The sequence below is a fragment of the Sciurus vulgaris genome (genome assembly GCF_902686455.1).
Source record: "Sciurus vulgaris genome assembly, chromosome: 18".
Taxonomy (NCBI): Eukaryota; Metazoa; Chordata; class Mammalia; order Rodentia; family Sciuridae; genus Sciurus; species Sciurus vulgaris.
The window spans coordinates 35,211,267-35,228,481 of NC_136479.1; the positions used below are offsets into that span (position 1 = coordinate 35,211,267).

Genomic DNA, 17,215 nt, shown 5'->3' on the forward strand with positions numbered 1-17,215 from the left:
ACTTCCTGCTCCACCAGGCTTCCATTTTTAACTCATTAAGCTGTTTCCTCTGGTATGTACCTCCGCATTTCTTCCTTTTTTTGTTTTTGGTACTGGGGATTGAATTGAACCCAGGGCACTTTACTACTCACTCTTTACTCACTCACTCTTGTTCTCACCCTACCACTAAGTCCTAGCCCCAGCCTCTCCCTTTGCGCTTTTTTGCAGGGGGTACTGGAGAATCAATTCAGGGGCACTTGACCACTGAACCACGTCTCCAGCCCTATTTTGTATTTTATTTAGAGACAGGGTCTCACTGAGTTGCTTAGGGCCTCACTTTTGCTGAGGCTGGCTTTGAACTCCAATCCTCCTGCCTCAGCCTTCTAACTAACTCCTTTTGCTTTTGCTTTGCTGGTTTCTCTCCTCCTCCTCCTCACTTATGGTAGGGGACTATGTGAGACTGACTAGGCATCTATACCACCTTGTCCCTCTTGTCCTTTCTTTTTTCTTTTGTACTGGGGATTGAACCCAGGGGTGCCTGATGAGAGCCACATCCCCAGTTTTTTGTTATTTTTTTTTTTTAGACAGGATCTTACTAAGTTACTTAGGGCCTTGCTAAGTTGCTGAGGCTGGCTTTGAACCTGTGATCTTCCTGCCTCAGCCTCCCAAGCCACTGCAATTACAGGTGTGCACCACTGTGCATGGCTACTTTACAATTAAAAGGTAAAATAATGAACTCATGAACCCTCCTATGTGCCTGTAGCCAACACATCCACTGGTTGTATTCAGTGTGCACAGGGACGAAAGTATAATTCACACCACACACTAATTCTGAAGAGAGCCTTGAAGTCGTTCTCTCAGAAGGTACGCCCTGGAAGCAAAACCCTGGACAGGGCCAGCACAGCACCTGGTCACCATGCCACCAGCCCTGCCCCCACAACCTACAAGAATGAGCAGATTTCAACGAGACGTATTTCAAATAGTTTAATTTTAAAAATATTCTATTCAGTGCTAAAATATGTCTTCGCTTGCTGTTGCCCATTTCCATTTTCTTAAACTTTTTGGAAACAAAAAATAAAATCACAAAGTTCAATTAAACATGCAGATTTCAAAGAAAAGGGAGCTTCCTAGAAAGTGTGAGCTGAAGCACTGAGGGCTGGGTGCTGCTGTCAGACCGCAGATCCTCGCCGGGCGGAGCGTGGGCTGGAGGCAGGGGATGCTGGGATGGGACAGACGGCACAAAGCTGTGAGCCTGTGTGCGTTATGCGCACGTGTGCGTGTTGGGGCAGAGGACGGTTCTGGAGGGGCACAGGACTGTCAGCAGCTAGAGAGCCCAGGAGAGGCAGGAAATGTACACAGGCCTCTGCCCAACGTGGAGAAAAGCCCTTCCTCCTTCCTGCCCTCCCACGCCTCTACCCAGTCCTTCTCCAACAGCAGCCCACAGGGCCCCAGGCCTGGGGGAAAGTCCACGAATCTACAGTCTCGTTCACGTTCAAGTAACCTTAGGCACTCTCCTCTCCAGAGGGTGCCTTCCACATCTCTTTCTCCTCGCAGAAGCGCCAGCAGCTCAGTCCAGAGGTTCTGGAGCACAGAACACTACCTCGAGGTGCAGATGAACCTTGGATGGCTGATGCTCCAGCCTACTTGGGGTGCAAAACGACAAGAATGCTCCTCTTCTCAGAGCAAACAGACGCAGGTGCCAGGGACGGGAAGATGGTGCTGCGACCCCCAGTCCTATGCTGGCCTTCCAGCCCTGAGGCTCCCAAGTGCAGACTCCGGACCCCGGGCTTGCCCTTACCCCAGCAACACAGCATGGCCAGAACCAGAATGCAATAATAAATAGAGGCAGGGGCCAGGAGGCAGGGTGCCGGGTCGTGCTAGCTTTCGGAGGCTGTCTGCGGCACTGGGGGCCGGTCCACACAGAAGCGCTTCAGGGGCGGGGCACTCGAGCCTTCCTCTGCCTCCGAGATCTAGGAGCAGCAAGAACACAGTGCAGACCTGCCCACCAAACTGCACAACCCCAGCACCCACCTCGACCTCCTGGCAGGTGACCAGCCTCTTGCCCAGCTCCCCGGCTGCCTCTGCACCCTTCCCTCCACAGCTTATGCCAGGCTAGCCTCCCAGCTGTGGGTCACCATCTTTACTTTTTTCCTGAGAAATATGGAAAGGCAAAGGGCAGCCTTACCTGCGTCTCTAGTGGGACTGGCTCTTCCTTTGTGAGGGTGGGAGGTTCATCGGCAACTTCGGAGGCAGGCAGGGAGGGCTCTGAAAGAGCAGCAAGGTCAGCCCAAGGTTGGCAGAGCTCAGAGGGCACCTTGGCCTCAAGCTGGGGAAGCTTTCCCATGATGCAGGTGGAGGTGAGGGATGGACCCTGGCCTGGGAATGGAAGGTTAGAGCCTCACTGGGCCAGGTCTCATGGGGATAGTAAAGCGTGGCTGCATCTAGAGGGCCACCACCACTGCTGGCCGGGAGCCTAGCCCCTCAGACAGCTGCAACCAACAGAGCGACCCATCCCGCCACCCTCCAGATGCAACATCAACCCAACATCAGCCCTCACTCAGCATTCCAGATGGTCTCACGAGGGCTGCCCTGGGGCCAGGTAAAAGAACACACTCCGGGAGGAGCTAGAGCACACAGGCAAGCAGGAAGCACGGGTGAGTACAGATGCACTTGGCCCTTTCCTCTGAGGAAAGGCCTGCTGCTACGGGGTCACAGAACGGGAGCTGAAGAGGGCCGGAGACACACAGCTGCCTGCATGCTGTTAGCAGGACAGGGCGAAGAGCAGGCGCTCTGACACTGGGAGATCTAAGCTGACACCCAGGACTCCGGTTCCAGCTCTGTGCTCCTGCACACCAACTCAACCTTTCTAGCCTCCATTTCCTCACCTGTAAAATGGAGACAGCAGCTGCTATCTTGCAAGGTGGTTTTGTTGTTGTTTTTAATGTTTTTAGTAGTAGATGGACACAATACTATATTTTTATGCAGTGATGAGGATCAAACCCAGTGCCTCACACATTCACGACGAGTGCTCTACCACTGAGTGACAGCCACAGCCCCTCTAGCAAGGTTTTTGAGAGGATCATGCCAGGAATCAAATGCACAAAGGCCCTCCACAGAGTCCAGTGTGCAGCTGTACTCCCTCTTCAGTTTGTGAAAGGATGAAATGCAGTCTTTCCTCAAAATATCCTGAGCGGAGTCAGGCACGGTGGCACACACCTGTAATCCCAGAGGCTCAGGAGGCTGAGGCAGGATCGTAAGTTCAAAGCCAGCCTCAGGAAAAGCAAGGCCCTAAGCAACTCAGTGAGGTGCTGTCTGTAAATAATATACAAAAAACAAACAAACAAAAAACCTCCTGAATGGTTACCAAACAGCTGAATGCTGCCAGACTTTGAGCTTCATGCTCTAAATTTTTTTTTTTTTTTGAACAGTACTAGGCGTTGAAACTTTCAATCCTCCTGCCTCAGTCTCTCAAGTGGCTGGATGACAGGTGTGCACCCCTACCCTGGGTTTCTCCAACCTCTAATCCAAAGAAGAGAAGCCTCAAGTCTAGAGGCAAGGCCCATCCCTGATGCTCATCCTGGGTCACCACAACTCACCCTCGAGGATCTCCTGGCCCAGAGTAGGGGGCTGGGAGTCGTCAGTGCGGAAGTCAGAGGTGTGCGCTGGACTCAGGGACTCGCTCTGCTGCGGACTTGGGCTCGAGTTGGTGCTGCTATCCACCTTGAGTTGATAGACATCGGACACAGAACTCTGGTTGCTGTTTTCGTCTGAAAACCAAACAGCAAAGGCAACAACTGGGGTGGACATTTTCCTCAAGCAGAGCTCAGTTCAGATCTTAGGACCTGGCACCTCCATAAGCAGCCATGGACACCATGGGACAGTGATCACTGATGAGGACACTCCTGAAAAGGTGGACCTACATGGGTTTCTATGCAGCAGATTCTCTGCAGCCTAGTTGATTAACTTAAGTGTATTCTATTTCATGACGTTTACCATAAGCACCAGACACGGCAAAACTCTTCAAGTTCATGCAGCATTTACACTTCGGGAAGGTCAGGTTATGCTCATTTAATGGCTGGCTTCTTTACTGCCACCACTTACAACTTGGACCTGCTATTTTCTCACTGTCCAACAGAACAGATGGTACAGCCACGCCCGTGGTCAGTGCTTCCCAATCTTTCACACTTCACAGAAAATGGTACGACCTGTCTGACACTCTTGAGTGGCGTCTAGAGGTGGTCATTCAGGCTCTTCAGACACATGACTACCCCACAGATGAGGATCCACCACTGGGAGCTTTGTCTGAAGACAGAATCACCACCAAATCAGATGTCATCTCCTCTCTGAGGTCACGTGTGCTTGCTCCTTCCTTTCCTGCTGCTTTCTCCAGACCTCTCTACCTGTGGCATGGCCTTCTGTGACAGCCACTTTCCTACCTGTCTGCCTTTGGTCTCACGTACTCACACCCCTGCCTGCGTGATCTTTCCAGACCTTGGATGGATCACTGCTGCCTGAAGAATAATTTCACACCCCACTGCTTCTTAGGGCAGATGTGAGACGTCCCGCCACAACACCCAAAGTCCTTTCCGCTCTCTGGCCTCGCTGCCTGCTCTGCCTCCACTCCCACCCTTGGCTCCAGTCAGCTGATGCTGACCAAGAGTGGCTCCGCTCAAGGTGCCCATGCTACGAGCCTCACGTGCTGCGCCTTCCTCCCTTCGCCTCCCTGGCTCCCCAGGGGAAATGCCCACCTTCCCCTGATGCTGCTGTTGGCACCTGTGCACCCTGCAGCCCACAGAGGTGGCCAGGCTGAGGAAACGGAACCCTCGACCTCCCAGAGCTTTGCAGTTGCTGTGAGGACCCTTGCCTAGACCCTCCTCCTCATTTATGCTGACTGGTCAGGTGAAGGAGGGTGGGCGGGACAACCGTGGGGGGGTTGGCGCCAGGTCTACTTTCAGAGAAAGTCTCCTGCAGAGACCATTATCCTCCATACTAAACTGGAAGGGGCTTGTTATTATAAAGACTGAAGCTCTGTCCCCTGAGAGACTCCACAGGCGCTCTCTCTGAGCATCAGTTTAGGGACTACAACACTGTCTGGTCTGGATCACAGACGGATGGAAGGATGGAAGTGAGAAATGAAGTGAGAGGGCTCCGTGGTCAAGGGCTGGCCCACAGGCATCACGGGCATAAGAAGGCGAGGACCACCGGCACAGGCAGGGCGGCTCTGGTAACCCGCTAAGACGCCATCGTAAGATGCACAAGCCCAGAAACCAGGCCCAACAGGAGCCTGTAAACAACTTTAGCACCAGACCTCGGCTCTCCAAGCCCCGGCTTCCTATGTCACCGGGTTCCTTGCGATTTAAATGAAGACTTGGGTGACATGCCAACGAAACCCCAGCAAAGCCACGGGTGCAGAAATGGTATGTAGCGCTCTTCTTCTTGTTCTTGTGAGTTCACCTATGTTTTCTATTTCATGCAAGGAAGACATGCAGATGCAACTCACCCTGGAACTCGAGGAGGAGAGAGGAATTGGCCGAGGCATCAGAAGGAAAGCCATTAGGTTCCCGGGCTGCTGAACTGTTCAACTTTGACTTTTCTTTCTACAAAAGGAGAAAAAGAAGAATATGACAGACCCATGCCAGAGACCTGCGGAAAAGAAGAAGGTATGACCTCGGAGCCTAGAGAGGTCGGGATTAGGACTGAATAGGAATAACTGAGAGGTGAGCACCCAAGGAGCCAGGGATAACAAAAGCCTGGGCAAGGCACTTCTCCTCGAGCCTCGGCATGTGTACCCGTGACACAAACCTTGCAGCGTAAATAAACCTAAATCAAAAGTGAGAGGCAGGTACTCCCTGTGGTTCTCTTCTTCTGTCCTGACCAAGATGCTCCAACCAGCCTAGATTGGTGACACACATCTGTAATCCCAGCAACTCTGGAGGCTGAGGCAGGAGGATCATGAGTTCAAAGCCAGCCTCAGCATCTTAGTGAGGCCCTAAGCAACTCAGCGAGGCCCTGTCTCAAAATATAAAAAAGGGTGAGGAGTGGCTCAGTGGTGAAGCATCCCCCCCAAAAAAAGCTGCTCCACCCAACCCTTCCTGGTGTGGATGAGTGAGAAACACAAATGGCTCATTTGAGTAGATTCCTGCTTTAATAGCACAGCAGGAAAAAAGGTGAGAGAAGAATGGCTCTCACCTATAGGGGTCACTATATACGCAACACAGGCAGCACAGGACGGGGCCCCTGCTGGCTCTGGTGCTCACTGATCACCCTCATGGACTCAACATGATCACCTCGAGACTGCCTTCACTCAGGATGCAGGGTGCTTGAGTAGGGGACGCAGCAGGAAGCTAAGTGCTAGCATGCAAGAAAAAGCCCAGGATGAAGAACCTACTCAATCCAACTGTTTGCAAGTGAGAGCATTCCAACAGCCCAAAGCTTCAATCTGGGTAGTCTCAAATTTAACAGTTCCTACCATTTTGGAGGGTGGGGGAGTACTGAAGATTGAATCCAGGGGCACTTTACCACTGTCCTTTATACATATTTTATATGTTCCCCAGTCCTTTATACGTATTTTTTAAATTTTTAAAATTTTTTTCATACATGTATATAGAGTAATAATGACTATCTCATTCTACGGTCCTTTCCATCCCCACCACCCCACCCCTCTTCTCACTCCCCTCTGCATAATACAAAGTTCCTTCATTCTTCTCTAGCCACTCCCCACTATGGATCAACATCTACTTATCAGAGGAAACATCTGGCCTTTGGTTTTTTAGGACTGGCTTATTTCACTTAGCAAAATATTCTCTAGTTCCATCCATTTACTTGCAAATGCCATAATTTCATTCTTCTTTAAGACTGAGTAATATTCGATTGTGTATGTGTACCACAGTTTCTTTATCCATTCATCTGTTGAAGGGCATCTAGGTTGACTCCATAGTTCGGCTATTGTGAATTGAGCTGCTATAAACATTGATGTGGCTGCTTTGTATTTTTTTATTTTGAAATAGGATATCACTAAGTTGCTGAGGTTGGCCTCTTACTTGCAATTTTCCTGCCTCGGCCTCCAGGGTTGCTGGGTTTACAGGTGTGCACCCAGCTGGTTTTACTTTTTTTAAATCAAAATTTTCATTTATATTTTTATCTGTGGTGTTGGGGATTGAATCCAGGGCCTCAAGCATGCTTGGCGAGTGTACTAGCAATGAGTTACAGCCCAGCCCTTTGTATCTGATTCTGAGACAGGGTCTCACTAAATTGCCCAAACTGGCTTTGAACTTGCAACCCTCCTGCCTCAAGCCTCTCAGATGGATGGGATTACAGGTATGTACCCCACACCCATCCCACATTGTATTTCTCCATTTTCTAAACGGATGAGACAGGCTTGGGTGTAGAACCCTTGTCTAGCTCACAAAGGCCCTGGGTTCAATCCCCAGCACCATAAAATAAATAAATAATAAAGTAAGAGCATGTGGGAATATCTTGGTACACTAGCACCCACACCAACATTTGGCTCTATCAGAGCTTTTTTGTTCTCTCATTTACCTTTATGTGAATGATTCTGTGTTCACCTAAAGCATGTGTTCACTACATGAAGTCATGAATTCAGAAAATCTCCACAACCAGAGACAACCCATACATGTGCATGACAAAGCAGCGCAGTATAGGATAAGAACTTTCTTCTCTTCCCTGACTTACTATACGATTTCCTACACCATGAAGTAACCTTTTACAACATCATTTTACCAATCATTAGGCTTTTCAAAACTGAGTGCAGGATGACTTACTAAGCTCTCTACAGGATGATCTTTAGTTTTGCTGGAGGTCTTTACACACTACAAACAACAATGCGACGTGCAGTGCTACAGAAGTGACTGTGAAGCGGGCGCTGGACGCCTGAGATCCCAGCTACCTGGGAGGCTGAGGCAGGACTACAGGTCAAGGCCAGTCTCAGCAACTTGAGATCCTATCGCCCAAAAAAAAAAAAAAAAAAAAAAAAAAGGCAGGCTGGCCCCCCCTGGGGATACAGCTCAACAATGGTAAGCACCCCGAGTTTAATTCCCAGTACCACAAAGAGAGAAAACAACCCCAAGCATATCATGATTATCTCCCAAAGATAAGTTCCTAAAGATAAAATTTACTGATCAAAGGGATAAATACCTTGTGAGTTTGAAAGCTGATAACTATAAACACACAACTAACTTGGCCTACACAAGCATACCAGTTGGCTCTCATCGGCAGCAGCCCGTTCCTTGGTCTCCTTCACATGTTTTTCCCTGACCCATTTCATCATCACCCTTCCCATTTTTCCTAGTCTAAGAAGTCAGTGCCAGAAGATGGCACGCGACCATGGACCAAGGGAGGGAGGACCAGCTGCAGAACCGCAGGGCAGCATGGCCACCAGCATAAGCACTATGAGAATATACTGTCAGGGACAATCACCTAAGCCTGCAGGAAGGAGGGAGGTCCCTTTCAATGACTGTACGGGGACCGCTAAAGTTGTTTCATATAAGGCCCTCTAGAGAAACTTACAGAGGAACCAGCCAAAACTGCAGTCATCTCCCTTTGGGTGACCTAGAGTAAACTTTGCTTATTAAAAGCCTAAATTCTCCACCAAACGAATTCCCAGCTACCATTTTTTGAACACACGATGTATGAAGAAGCATGACGTCCCAATGAACGTGCTCCAGAACGAGCCCCGCCCCCACAAGGACAAGAATTGCCTGCACGAGCAAGCTGTTTCCCCCCAATGAAAGCCCTTATTCTGGCCCTTAGGGGTAAGAGTGTCACTGGAGTCACGGTTGGTGTGGCCTCAGCACTCCTTGGGAGAGCACCTAGAACTGGTACTGAGGGTTCCCAGCAGAAGACAGCAGAGGGTGAAGGGGAAGCTGCCACTTCCCCGCCCCCTCCACGTTCGCTTAGAGGAGGGAGCCAGACCGAGGCTTCCATCCTTCCTCAGTCACATGTTACTCTTTAGAGCAGCAGAGTCCCAGGGCAAAAAAAGGTAACTGCAGAGCAAAAACTCCAGGCACTGGAGGACCACGACACCACGAAAGAACAAACACAAGGGTCTACAGCGCAGGCAGGCTAATGGCGCAGAAGGACCACGCCAAACAGTAAATAGCCTCGGGAAGGTAAAGGGGGTACGGCCAACAGAGGAAATCTGGCACGAATGATGTAATTGTCAAAAATAAAATGAGTGAGAAAAGCCTAATGAGTGAAAACTGGGTTCATAAACTCAGAATGCATTAGGAACAGACAAGATGAAACAGAGAAGATAGAGGTTAAGAAATAGCCTGGCACAGTGGTGCACACCTGTAATCCCAGGGACCCAGGAGGCAAACGCAGGAGGACTGAAGTTCCAGGTCAGTCTCAACAATTTAGGGAGCCCCTCAGCTACATTTTTTTTTTTTTCTTTTTAGGGGCACGTCATCACTGAGCTATATCCCTCGTGCTTTTTTTTTTTTTTTACCATTTGAGATATAGCCTGACTAAATTGCAGAGGCTGGCCTTAAAATTGCAGTCCTCCAGTCTCAGCCTCCCACTTGGGTCTCTGGGATTACAGGTGTGTACCACTTTGCCCAGCTTAACAAAACTCTCAAAAGATGTGCTGTATCAAGAAGAGAAGTGAGGCTGAACAATCCACCAAGACCTGTCTCTAACAATAAAAAGGGACTTAGGAAAAACCACTGAATGACACTATCAATGCCATTTTGGTATTCATATGTCAAATTTTGGGGGGAGGCAACTAAATAAGTGGAATATTTTTCTTAACTTTTAAAAAGCAAAGGGAGCAGGGCTGGGATTGTGACTCAGTGGTAGAGTTCTTGCCTTGCACATGTGAGGCACTGGGTTTGATTCCTCAGCACCACATAAAATGAATGAAATAAAGGAATTGTGTCCATCTACAACTAGCAAAATTTTTTTAAAAAGCAAAGGGGTTTAATTTTGATTAAGTACAACCGATTGACCTTTTATAGTTCATACCTTTCGTGTCACACAAGGAATCTCTATCAAACACAAAGACAGTTAAGACGGTTTCCTCTTCTAGGAGGAAGATATTTTTAGCTTTTACATTTAGGCCTAGAATCCATTATGAATTAATTCTGAATAATAGTATGAGGAAAGGTAATAATTTTCAAAACATATCCAAATGCACCAGACAATAAGTTGAAACTGTATGCCTCCCACACTGAGCTTCCTTCTTACCTTTATCAAAAGCAAAGTGATGAGATATGGCATAATTTCTAGAGTCTATTTCTAGACTCTTAAAATTCTATAGGCTGCATCTACCTTTATGTCAATACCGTCTATCCAATTACTGTAGCCTTGTATTAAGTCTTAAAGTCATGTTGTGTGACCTCTCCAAATTTGTCATTTTTCAGTTAGTTTGGCTATTGAAAATCCTTTGTAATTAAATACAAATTTTACAACCAGATTTTTTTATAAGAGTCTACCTTTCCATCCCCCCCACCAAAGAGGAAGAAATTAGACTTGGTAGAGTTAAATCACTTGGGGGAAAGACTGACATTTTAAGAACATGGAGGATCTAACTTATAAGATACAGAAAACGATAGACCCCTAAATAGTGTGGCCTGGGAAGATGAAGTGAGGAAGAAGGTCAAACACTAAAACATTGATCCTTTCCCAACACGTCCTTCCCCAGTGACAGGACAGTCCTGGGAAGGAAGCCAACGTCACCCGGGGACAAGACAAGCCCTGGGTAGGAGACATCCATCAAGTCTAGAATGGTAGTCTCTGGGAGGAAGCCAGAGCATTGATCCTTCCCCAGATAAATCCTCTCCCAGGGACAGTACAATGGGACCTGAGGGGAAAGAGATAAGCCCTGAACGCTGACCCCAGACCCTCCATTCTTCCCCAAGTAAAAACACTGCCCAGTAACAACAAATTCCAAACTCTTACAACCTGCTTCCTGAGTGCCCACACCCACACGCTCTGTCAATAATCAAGTCACCTCTCACTGTAATCTACATAAGAACAGACTCCCCCTTGGCCAGTGGCTCATTTTCTACCAGCAAAGTGGGTCCACCAGGTGCATGATTTCATCGCTGAATGAAGTCTGCACCCAGCTCGGTTATTTTGTGTGAACACAATAGAGACCCCATGTCTTCATTAACTTCCCTCAGCGAGGTTTTGTACTCTGCACTGCACAGGGCTTTTGGATCCTTTTTTCAAATTCATTCCTAAGTTTTTGATAATATTTGACATTACTGGAACTTGTATTTTTTATTTCAATTATTTCATTGCACATAGCTGCTACACAGAAATATACAATAAATTTTTGCATCTCAATCTGAATGTTTATTTTTTTTAAGCAACAAAGCTGGGCACAGTGGCACATGCGCATAATCCTAGCTACTAAAGCAAGATGACCACAACTTTGAGGCCAGCCTCAGCAACTTAGTGAGATCCTGTCTTCAAAATAAAAAATAAAAAAGGGCTGGGGGTGAAGTGTACCAAAAAAAAAAAAAAAAAAAAAATCTATTTAAAAGGAGCTAAGTACTCAATCCAACAGGCTAGACAAAGAACAAAAGAGCCCAATAAAACAAAAAAGGAAATAATAACAATGACAAAAACTAATACAACAGAACAAAGCAAACAAAAGAAATGACTAACAAAAACTAACTACAAGATGACAATAAAAGGTTTTAGGAGCAAAAGAGGCATATTGTGGAAAAAATGCAAATAAGTCAAAAACAGAGTGAAAAAGGCAAAATAACTAACAGATTTTTAAAGACATGAACACCAGGACACTAGTGAGTTTGAAAAACTGATCAATGGTCCTCAGCAGGGGTACTGCTGGCATGTCAGAGGCACAGAAGTTGAGCAGCAGGGCCTGGTCCCACTCTGAACACTCCTGGGGATAGGAGAGGGCAGCAGCATGGCCTCCTATTAAATGGGGAAAAGGGTATCCACAGGAAAAATGATACCATGCCCCTACTCCACACATATGCAAACGCCAATTCCAGGTGTGTTATAAATGGGAACAAACAATTAGCTTGTAGAAGATTATACAGAAGAGTATCTCTGTGGTCTCAAAGGTAGCAGAGTTCTCATCATACTTAATTTAAAGATATCAATTACAAACAGTGTTATTTTATCTGCATTTGCACTGAACACTTCTGCTGGTGCTGCAGCATGTGCCTATAACCCCAGCTGCTCAGGAGGCCGAGGCAAAGGAAGTTAGAGATCAGCCAATCTTTTATTTTTTTTTGTGGTGCTGGGGATTGAACCCAGGGCCTTGTGCTTGCAAGAAGAAAAAAAGGTTTGCAGATGTAAACTGATTTAGGTTTTGAAAACAATACACATGAAACAATGCTATGTATTTTTGAAGAATTCACAGGTATCCAAATCAACTGAGGAAAGATAAATTGGAAAGGCATTTATAATAAGAAAGTGTGTATTTATACATACAATACACACACTGCAGTGAGTAGCTAATCAGCTAAGAGCAGCAGTCGGTACACTTTTTTCTTCTTGTGGTGCTAGGAAAGGAGCCCGTGGCCCGTGGCCCTACACATGGCAGGTATGCACTCTACCACTTAGTCCACGCCTGTCCTCAAAGAGTCAGAGAATAAACATTTTAGGTTTTGTGAGCCATCAGGTCTTACAGCAACTATGTCACTGCAACTCAAAAGCAGATACTAATAAGGAACAAGTCACTGGCACAGCGGTGTGTCAATAAAACTACACTGACAAACACAGAAGCAGGCCTGAGCTGTAGTCTATTCAGGCCCTGGAAAAGTCAAATGGATCAGGGTAAGTAAACGAAGGGAGGAAAAGCTAGTGGCCTTGAATGGATCAGTGACAGAGGATACCTTGAAGTATCATCTTCTACTCAATTTTGTGCAAATCAGTTCATTTGTAATTAAGATGCAATCAAAGAAAGAGAAAGGGTACCTTTTTGTTGTTTTGATTTTCTTCCACACTTACCTCCTTGCTGTCTGTCACAGGAACCCACTTAAATATCCTAAGGGATGTGTCACCCACAGTCACCCATTTTTTCTCCCTACAAGAAAGACATTTCTTAGAACTAATAAAACAATAAACAGATTTTCTCTTCTGCTTTTTTATTTCTCAGTACATCATTCCTTCACTCTGAAATGCCTTCTAAATTTCTTGTCTATCAAATTAAAACCGAGGTGGTATTTGGGGAACAAGAAATCATCAAGTATGGATGACAGGGATGGAAGGTAGCCTGACACTGTTTCAGAGGTTAAACATCAGTTTAAGAAATCTACTCGCACATTTTTTTTTTTTTTTTTTTGCAGTACAGAGGAGTAAACCCAGGGGCACTCTACCACTGAGCCTCAACCTCAGTCTTTTTATTTATTTTTAGACAGGGTTTTACTAAGTTGCTGAGGTTGGCCTTGAACTTGTAATCTTCCAGCCTCAGCCTCCTGAGTGTACTGGATATAGGCATGTGCCACCATGCATGGGAAGGACAGATTTTTAAATTAAAAAATTTAAAAAGAAGGCTGATAATCTAGAAATAATATCTTAAATCTCTCTAGGCTAGCCTCAGCCTGTGCCTCTTCTCTGTCTTCCATTCAGAAGTCCCTCTAAGGGGTAAACAATCACAAGAAAAATACTCCTGCTTCAAGGGTGGGAGGTGAGGGGGAGTGATGGGGTGGAAATGGGAGGATCCCTTCCCATTCTGGGTTGTCAAGACATAAAGAGGGAATATACCTTGAAGATCAAAGCTCTATAGAAATCCTCCCTGATGAGGCGGACGCTATAAACTCCAAAGTAAGCAAAGATATAAGGAGGAATGAATGTCTTGCCCAGTCACTCCCTAGGTCACTACTAAAGCCTCACAACTAAACCAGAGAAAACTGAATTCCTGAACTTGCACCTTCAATATACTTCAATATACTTTAAGGACTGTGAACCAATGTGTGTAAAGGCGACCTAATAAAGGGGACTCCCTTGTTCCAGAAGTAACTCCAGTAAGAATGCAGAAAATGTTTTTTCTAAGGACCACTGAAGACACTGAGGGTACCTTCAGAACATCTTGAAGATGTGCCTACCATCAGTGGGAAAAAGGACCAATTTCAGAAATCTGCTTTGTCACAACCTGAACCAACTTCTGAAAGTTGTTTTGAGTCAGGGTCTCGCTAAGTTGCCCAGGCTGGCCTGGAACTTGTGATCCTCCTGCCTCAGCCTTTTGAATAAACAGGTTTATTCCACTGCATCCAGCTGAAAGTTTCAAGTCTGAATTTGAAGTTACAAAAAAGCCATAAAAGTAACTGCTGTTCCTGTTCAGCAAATGATGGCATCACAAAAATTTAAGACTATGACATAACAAAGAAAAACAAAGGCTTAGGAAACTGGCCTTAATTCCTGAACAAACCATTCCAGGAGCCTGTGGCAGGCCCCAGGGATGCATCACGGGCCTGTAGCTCCTCCTCTTCTGAAGCAGTCTTTCTGTGTTGCTCACACTAGCCTCAAACACCTGAGCTTAAGAGATCCTCCTGCCTCAGCCTCCCTAGTAGCTGGGACTACAGGACTATGCTGCCTGGCTAAGTAACCATTTTTATATGTTTAAAAGTCAAACACAGGAAATAAATGCTTTGCAGTTCAAATAACACAGTTGTGTAAAGTTTTATAAAGGAGACCTCATGTAGACTGGGAATCTCAAAAGGTGACCCTGACAAACCTAGGTCAAGGATCATATGTGTTCTCGCCTATATGGCAGGTAGAGAGGGGGAAAAAAAAAAAAAAAAAAAGGTGGGGGGGAATCTCATCAAAGGGAGATCAGTAAAGGGACCAGGGGGTGGGAGGTGGGAAAGGATGGGGTAATGCTAGGAAGCGATACTGGCCAAATTATATTCTGTGCGTGTAAGAATAATGTAACAACAAATCCCATCATTACTACAATGCACCAATTAAAAATAAAGTGGAAAAAAATGTTGAAAAAAAGAGTTGCTGACTCTGAGGGGCAACTTTGGATCTGAGCAGGAAGTTAATTAGGAAAGAAGACAGAAGAGGATGCCAGGCACCAGCATCCTGGGAAAGACCAGATCCTTCTCTGGTCTTTATCATAAAATAAGAGGCCACTGAAGTATTACTTTGGAAGAAGAAGGATGCTATGATACACTTTAAAGATCACTCTGGGGGGTTGCGTTGTAGCTCTACAGTAGAGTGCTTGCCTGGCATGTGTGAGGCACTGAGTTTGATCCTCAGTACCACAAATAAATTAATAAGGCATTTTGTCCATCTACAACCAAAAAAAAAAATTTTTTTTTTTTTTTTTTTAAAAGATCACTCTGGGCTAAGGTCATTGCTCAATGACAGATTGCTTGCCTAGCACATGTGAAAGCCCTGGGATCAATCCTGAGCACCGCATAAAAACAATACAGGATTGTATCCATCTACAATTAAAAAGTTTTTTTTTTTTTAAATCTCACTAGTACTTGAAGTGAATAACATGAAGTTCAGCAAACGCGACTGAACGGGTAATGCTCAAAAGCAGCAGCAGGGTGATCCACCATAGGAAGACTGGGAGTTCCAGGCGGAGAGGAAAGTCCTATGGCATGGAGTGCTGGCACAAAGATGGCAAGGAAAAGCACGTGCCCGCTCTTAGGTCTCACCAAATCCGAGGAGGCCCCATGCGGAGAGGTAAGCCAGGGCCCATAGTTATTATTTAGTTATTTCCGTGGTACAAAGACTGAACCCAGAACCTTGCACGTGGAGCTTCATCCCCAGCCCTTTCTGACATTTTGAGGCAAGGTCTTGATAAACTGCTCACAGCGACCTAGAACTTGGGACCCTCCAGCCTCCCAAGCAGCTGGGATTACAGGTGTGCCCAACCCCCGGGCGAGAAAACCATGACCTACTTGGTATTCACACTCAATCCCCAGAGCTGGGAGGGCTTCCTGGAGAAAGCGAACGCCTGCCCACTTCACTTAATGGTGCGTAAGCGGGGTAAGCCCAGGGCGCTCGCCCCCGAGCGACTTCGCAGCCCTTTGTACTCTCGAGACAGGGTCTCTCTACGCTGCCCAGCCTGGCCTCGAACTGGAAGTCTAACGGGGCGAAGCTCCTCATACAAAACGGGCGCTCGGCCGACACCAGGGCCGGGGGCTCTGGAGAGAGGGGGCCGCACCAGAGGCCCGCGCCAGCTCCCGCGGCGCGTCGTCTACCCGGAGACTCCGCAGACTCCGTCCGGCGGCCCGAGCGGGAAGGCGGCAGGCAGCAGGCAGGCAGGCGAGCCCGCAGCGCAGCGCCAGGCTCCGCAGCCGGAAGCCGGCAGCGCCTCACGACGCGCGCGGGCCCGCGGCAGGTGGGCGGGCCCGCGAGCCAAGAAGAAGCCGCTGATTGGCCCCGTCCGGCGCGCCCTCTGACCTCTCACGCCGACGCCAGCGCACCCTCCTCCCGCCTTCTCCTACGCCCCCTCCCCCAGCTCCGGCCGCTCAGCTCCCACCCTGCCCGCCAGTGCCGCGTTCCTCTGGGTCCGGGCCCGTGATCCCCGCCAGAACCCCTGGCTCCTGCCCCTCACCATTTCCGCACTTTCTCGATGGCCGCCATCACCTTCTTGATGTCATCCTTGGCCCGGCTGCGGGTCTCGGCCCGGACCGACCGGCCCGACATGGCGGCGGCGGGAACGGCGGGGGCCAGGACACTGCTTCCCAAGACACGGGAAATCGCGCGCCTCACGCGCCGCCGCCGGCCCGCCGCCGCAGGCAGCGTCCACCGCGGCCGTCGCCCCCTCCGTGCGCGCGTGCGCGAGGGAGCGCGCGCACCCGCCCGCCCTTGGGGCTCGAGGCCTCAGCCGCACTGCGCGCCCCGCCCCGGGCGTACCCTCTAGAGCGCCCCGGTAGTCCCCTGGGCCCCTTTGCGGCGGGTGTGCACTTCGAGCGGGTGCACGTGCTATGCACAGGGCGAGGTGCGAGCGCTGCCGGTGGGGTCCCAGCACTCCAGGGGATTTCGAGGTCACCGACCTCCTGCCTTTGATCCTTCAGCTATTACTTTATGCCCGTGACCCTGATTGGAACAAAGCTTCTGCACCATCTGCCCCTGCCTCTTCTGCACCGCGCCCTTGTTTCCCTAGATACATGATTGTGCCCCAACCACAGGGAATTTCACACTGTCTACATACAGCATGACTTCCAGCCTTGGCACACACCTGTCCGCGCCTGCAATTCTCTTATCACTTCATCTGATAAATGTACAACTTTCCCACATCCAGTCAAACTCCAGCTTTCCCCAGATAGCCTAGGCT

At 48.1% G+C, this 17,215-nt stretch overlaps 1 protein-coding gene across 3 annotated transcripts; it reads right to left on the bottom strand.

Annotated features, from left to right (window-relative positions):
* Positions 1–948: 948 nt before the first annotated feature.
* On the bottom strand, positions 949–16,752 carry BCL7B (BAF chromatin remodeling complex subunit BCL7B). Of its 3 annotated transcripts, none has more exons than XM_079120753.1 (6): positions 16,493–16,740; positions 12,928–13,003; positions 5,480–5,576; positions 3,576–3,746; positions 2,165–2,355; positions 949–1,949 (listed from the first exon to the last, which is right to left on the bottom strand). In XM_079120753.1, the coding sequence occupies exons 1-6, from the start codon at positions 16,582–16,584 to the stop codon at positions 1,857–1,859; spliced, it is 720 nt and encodes a 239-aa protein (XP_078976879.1). In that variant the 5' UTR covers positions 16,585–16,740; the 3' UTR covers positions 949–1,856. The 3 variants fall into 3 exon arrangements, with proteins under 3 accessions (XP_078976879.1, XP_078976877.1, XP_078976878.1); XM_079120751.1 differs by having other exon boundaries at positions 2,165–2,244; positions 16,493–16,736; XM_079120752.1 differs by lacking the exon at positions 12,928–13,003 and having other exon boundaries at positions 16,493–16,752.
* Between the last annotated feature and the right edge of the window lie 463 nt (positions 16,753–17,215).

What these genes read in the sequence shown, in the direction of transcription:
- BCL7B (XM_079120753.1), bottom strand. Translation starts at nt 16,584, where the DNA reads ATGTCGGGCCGGTCGGTCCGGGCCGAGACCCGCAGCCGGGCCAAGGAT. An exon ending in TCTCCTCCTCGAGTTCCAGG is followed by an intron (nt 3,747 to 5,479) that starts GTGAGTTGCATC and finishes TTTGGTTTTCAG; the next exon opens with ACGAAAACAGCAACCAGAGT. An exon ending in CAGTCCCACTAGAGACGCAG is followed by an intron (nt 1,950 to 2,164) that starts GTAAGGCTGCCC and finishes TGCTGCTCCTAG; the next exon opens with ATCTCGGAGGCAGAGGAAGG.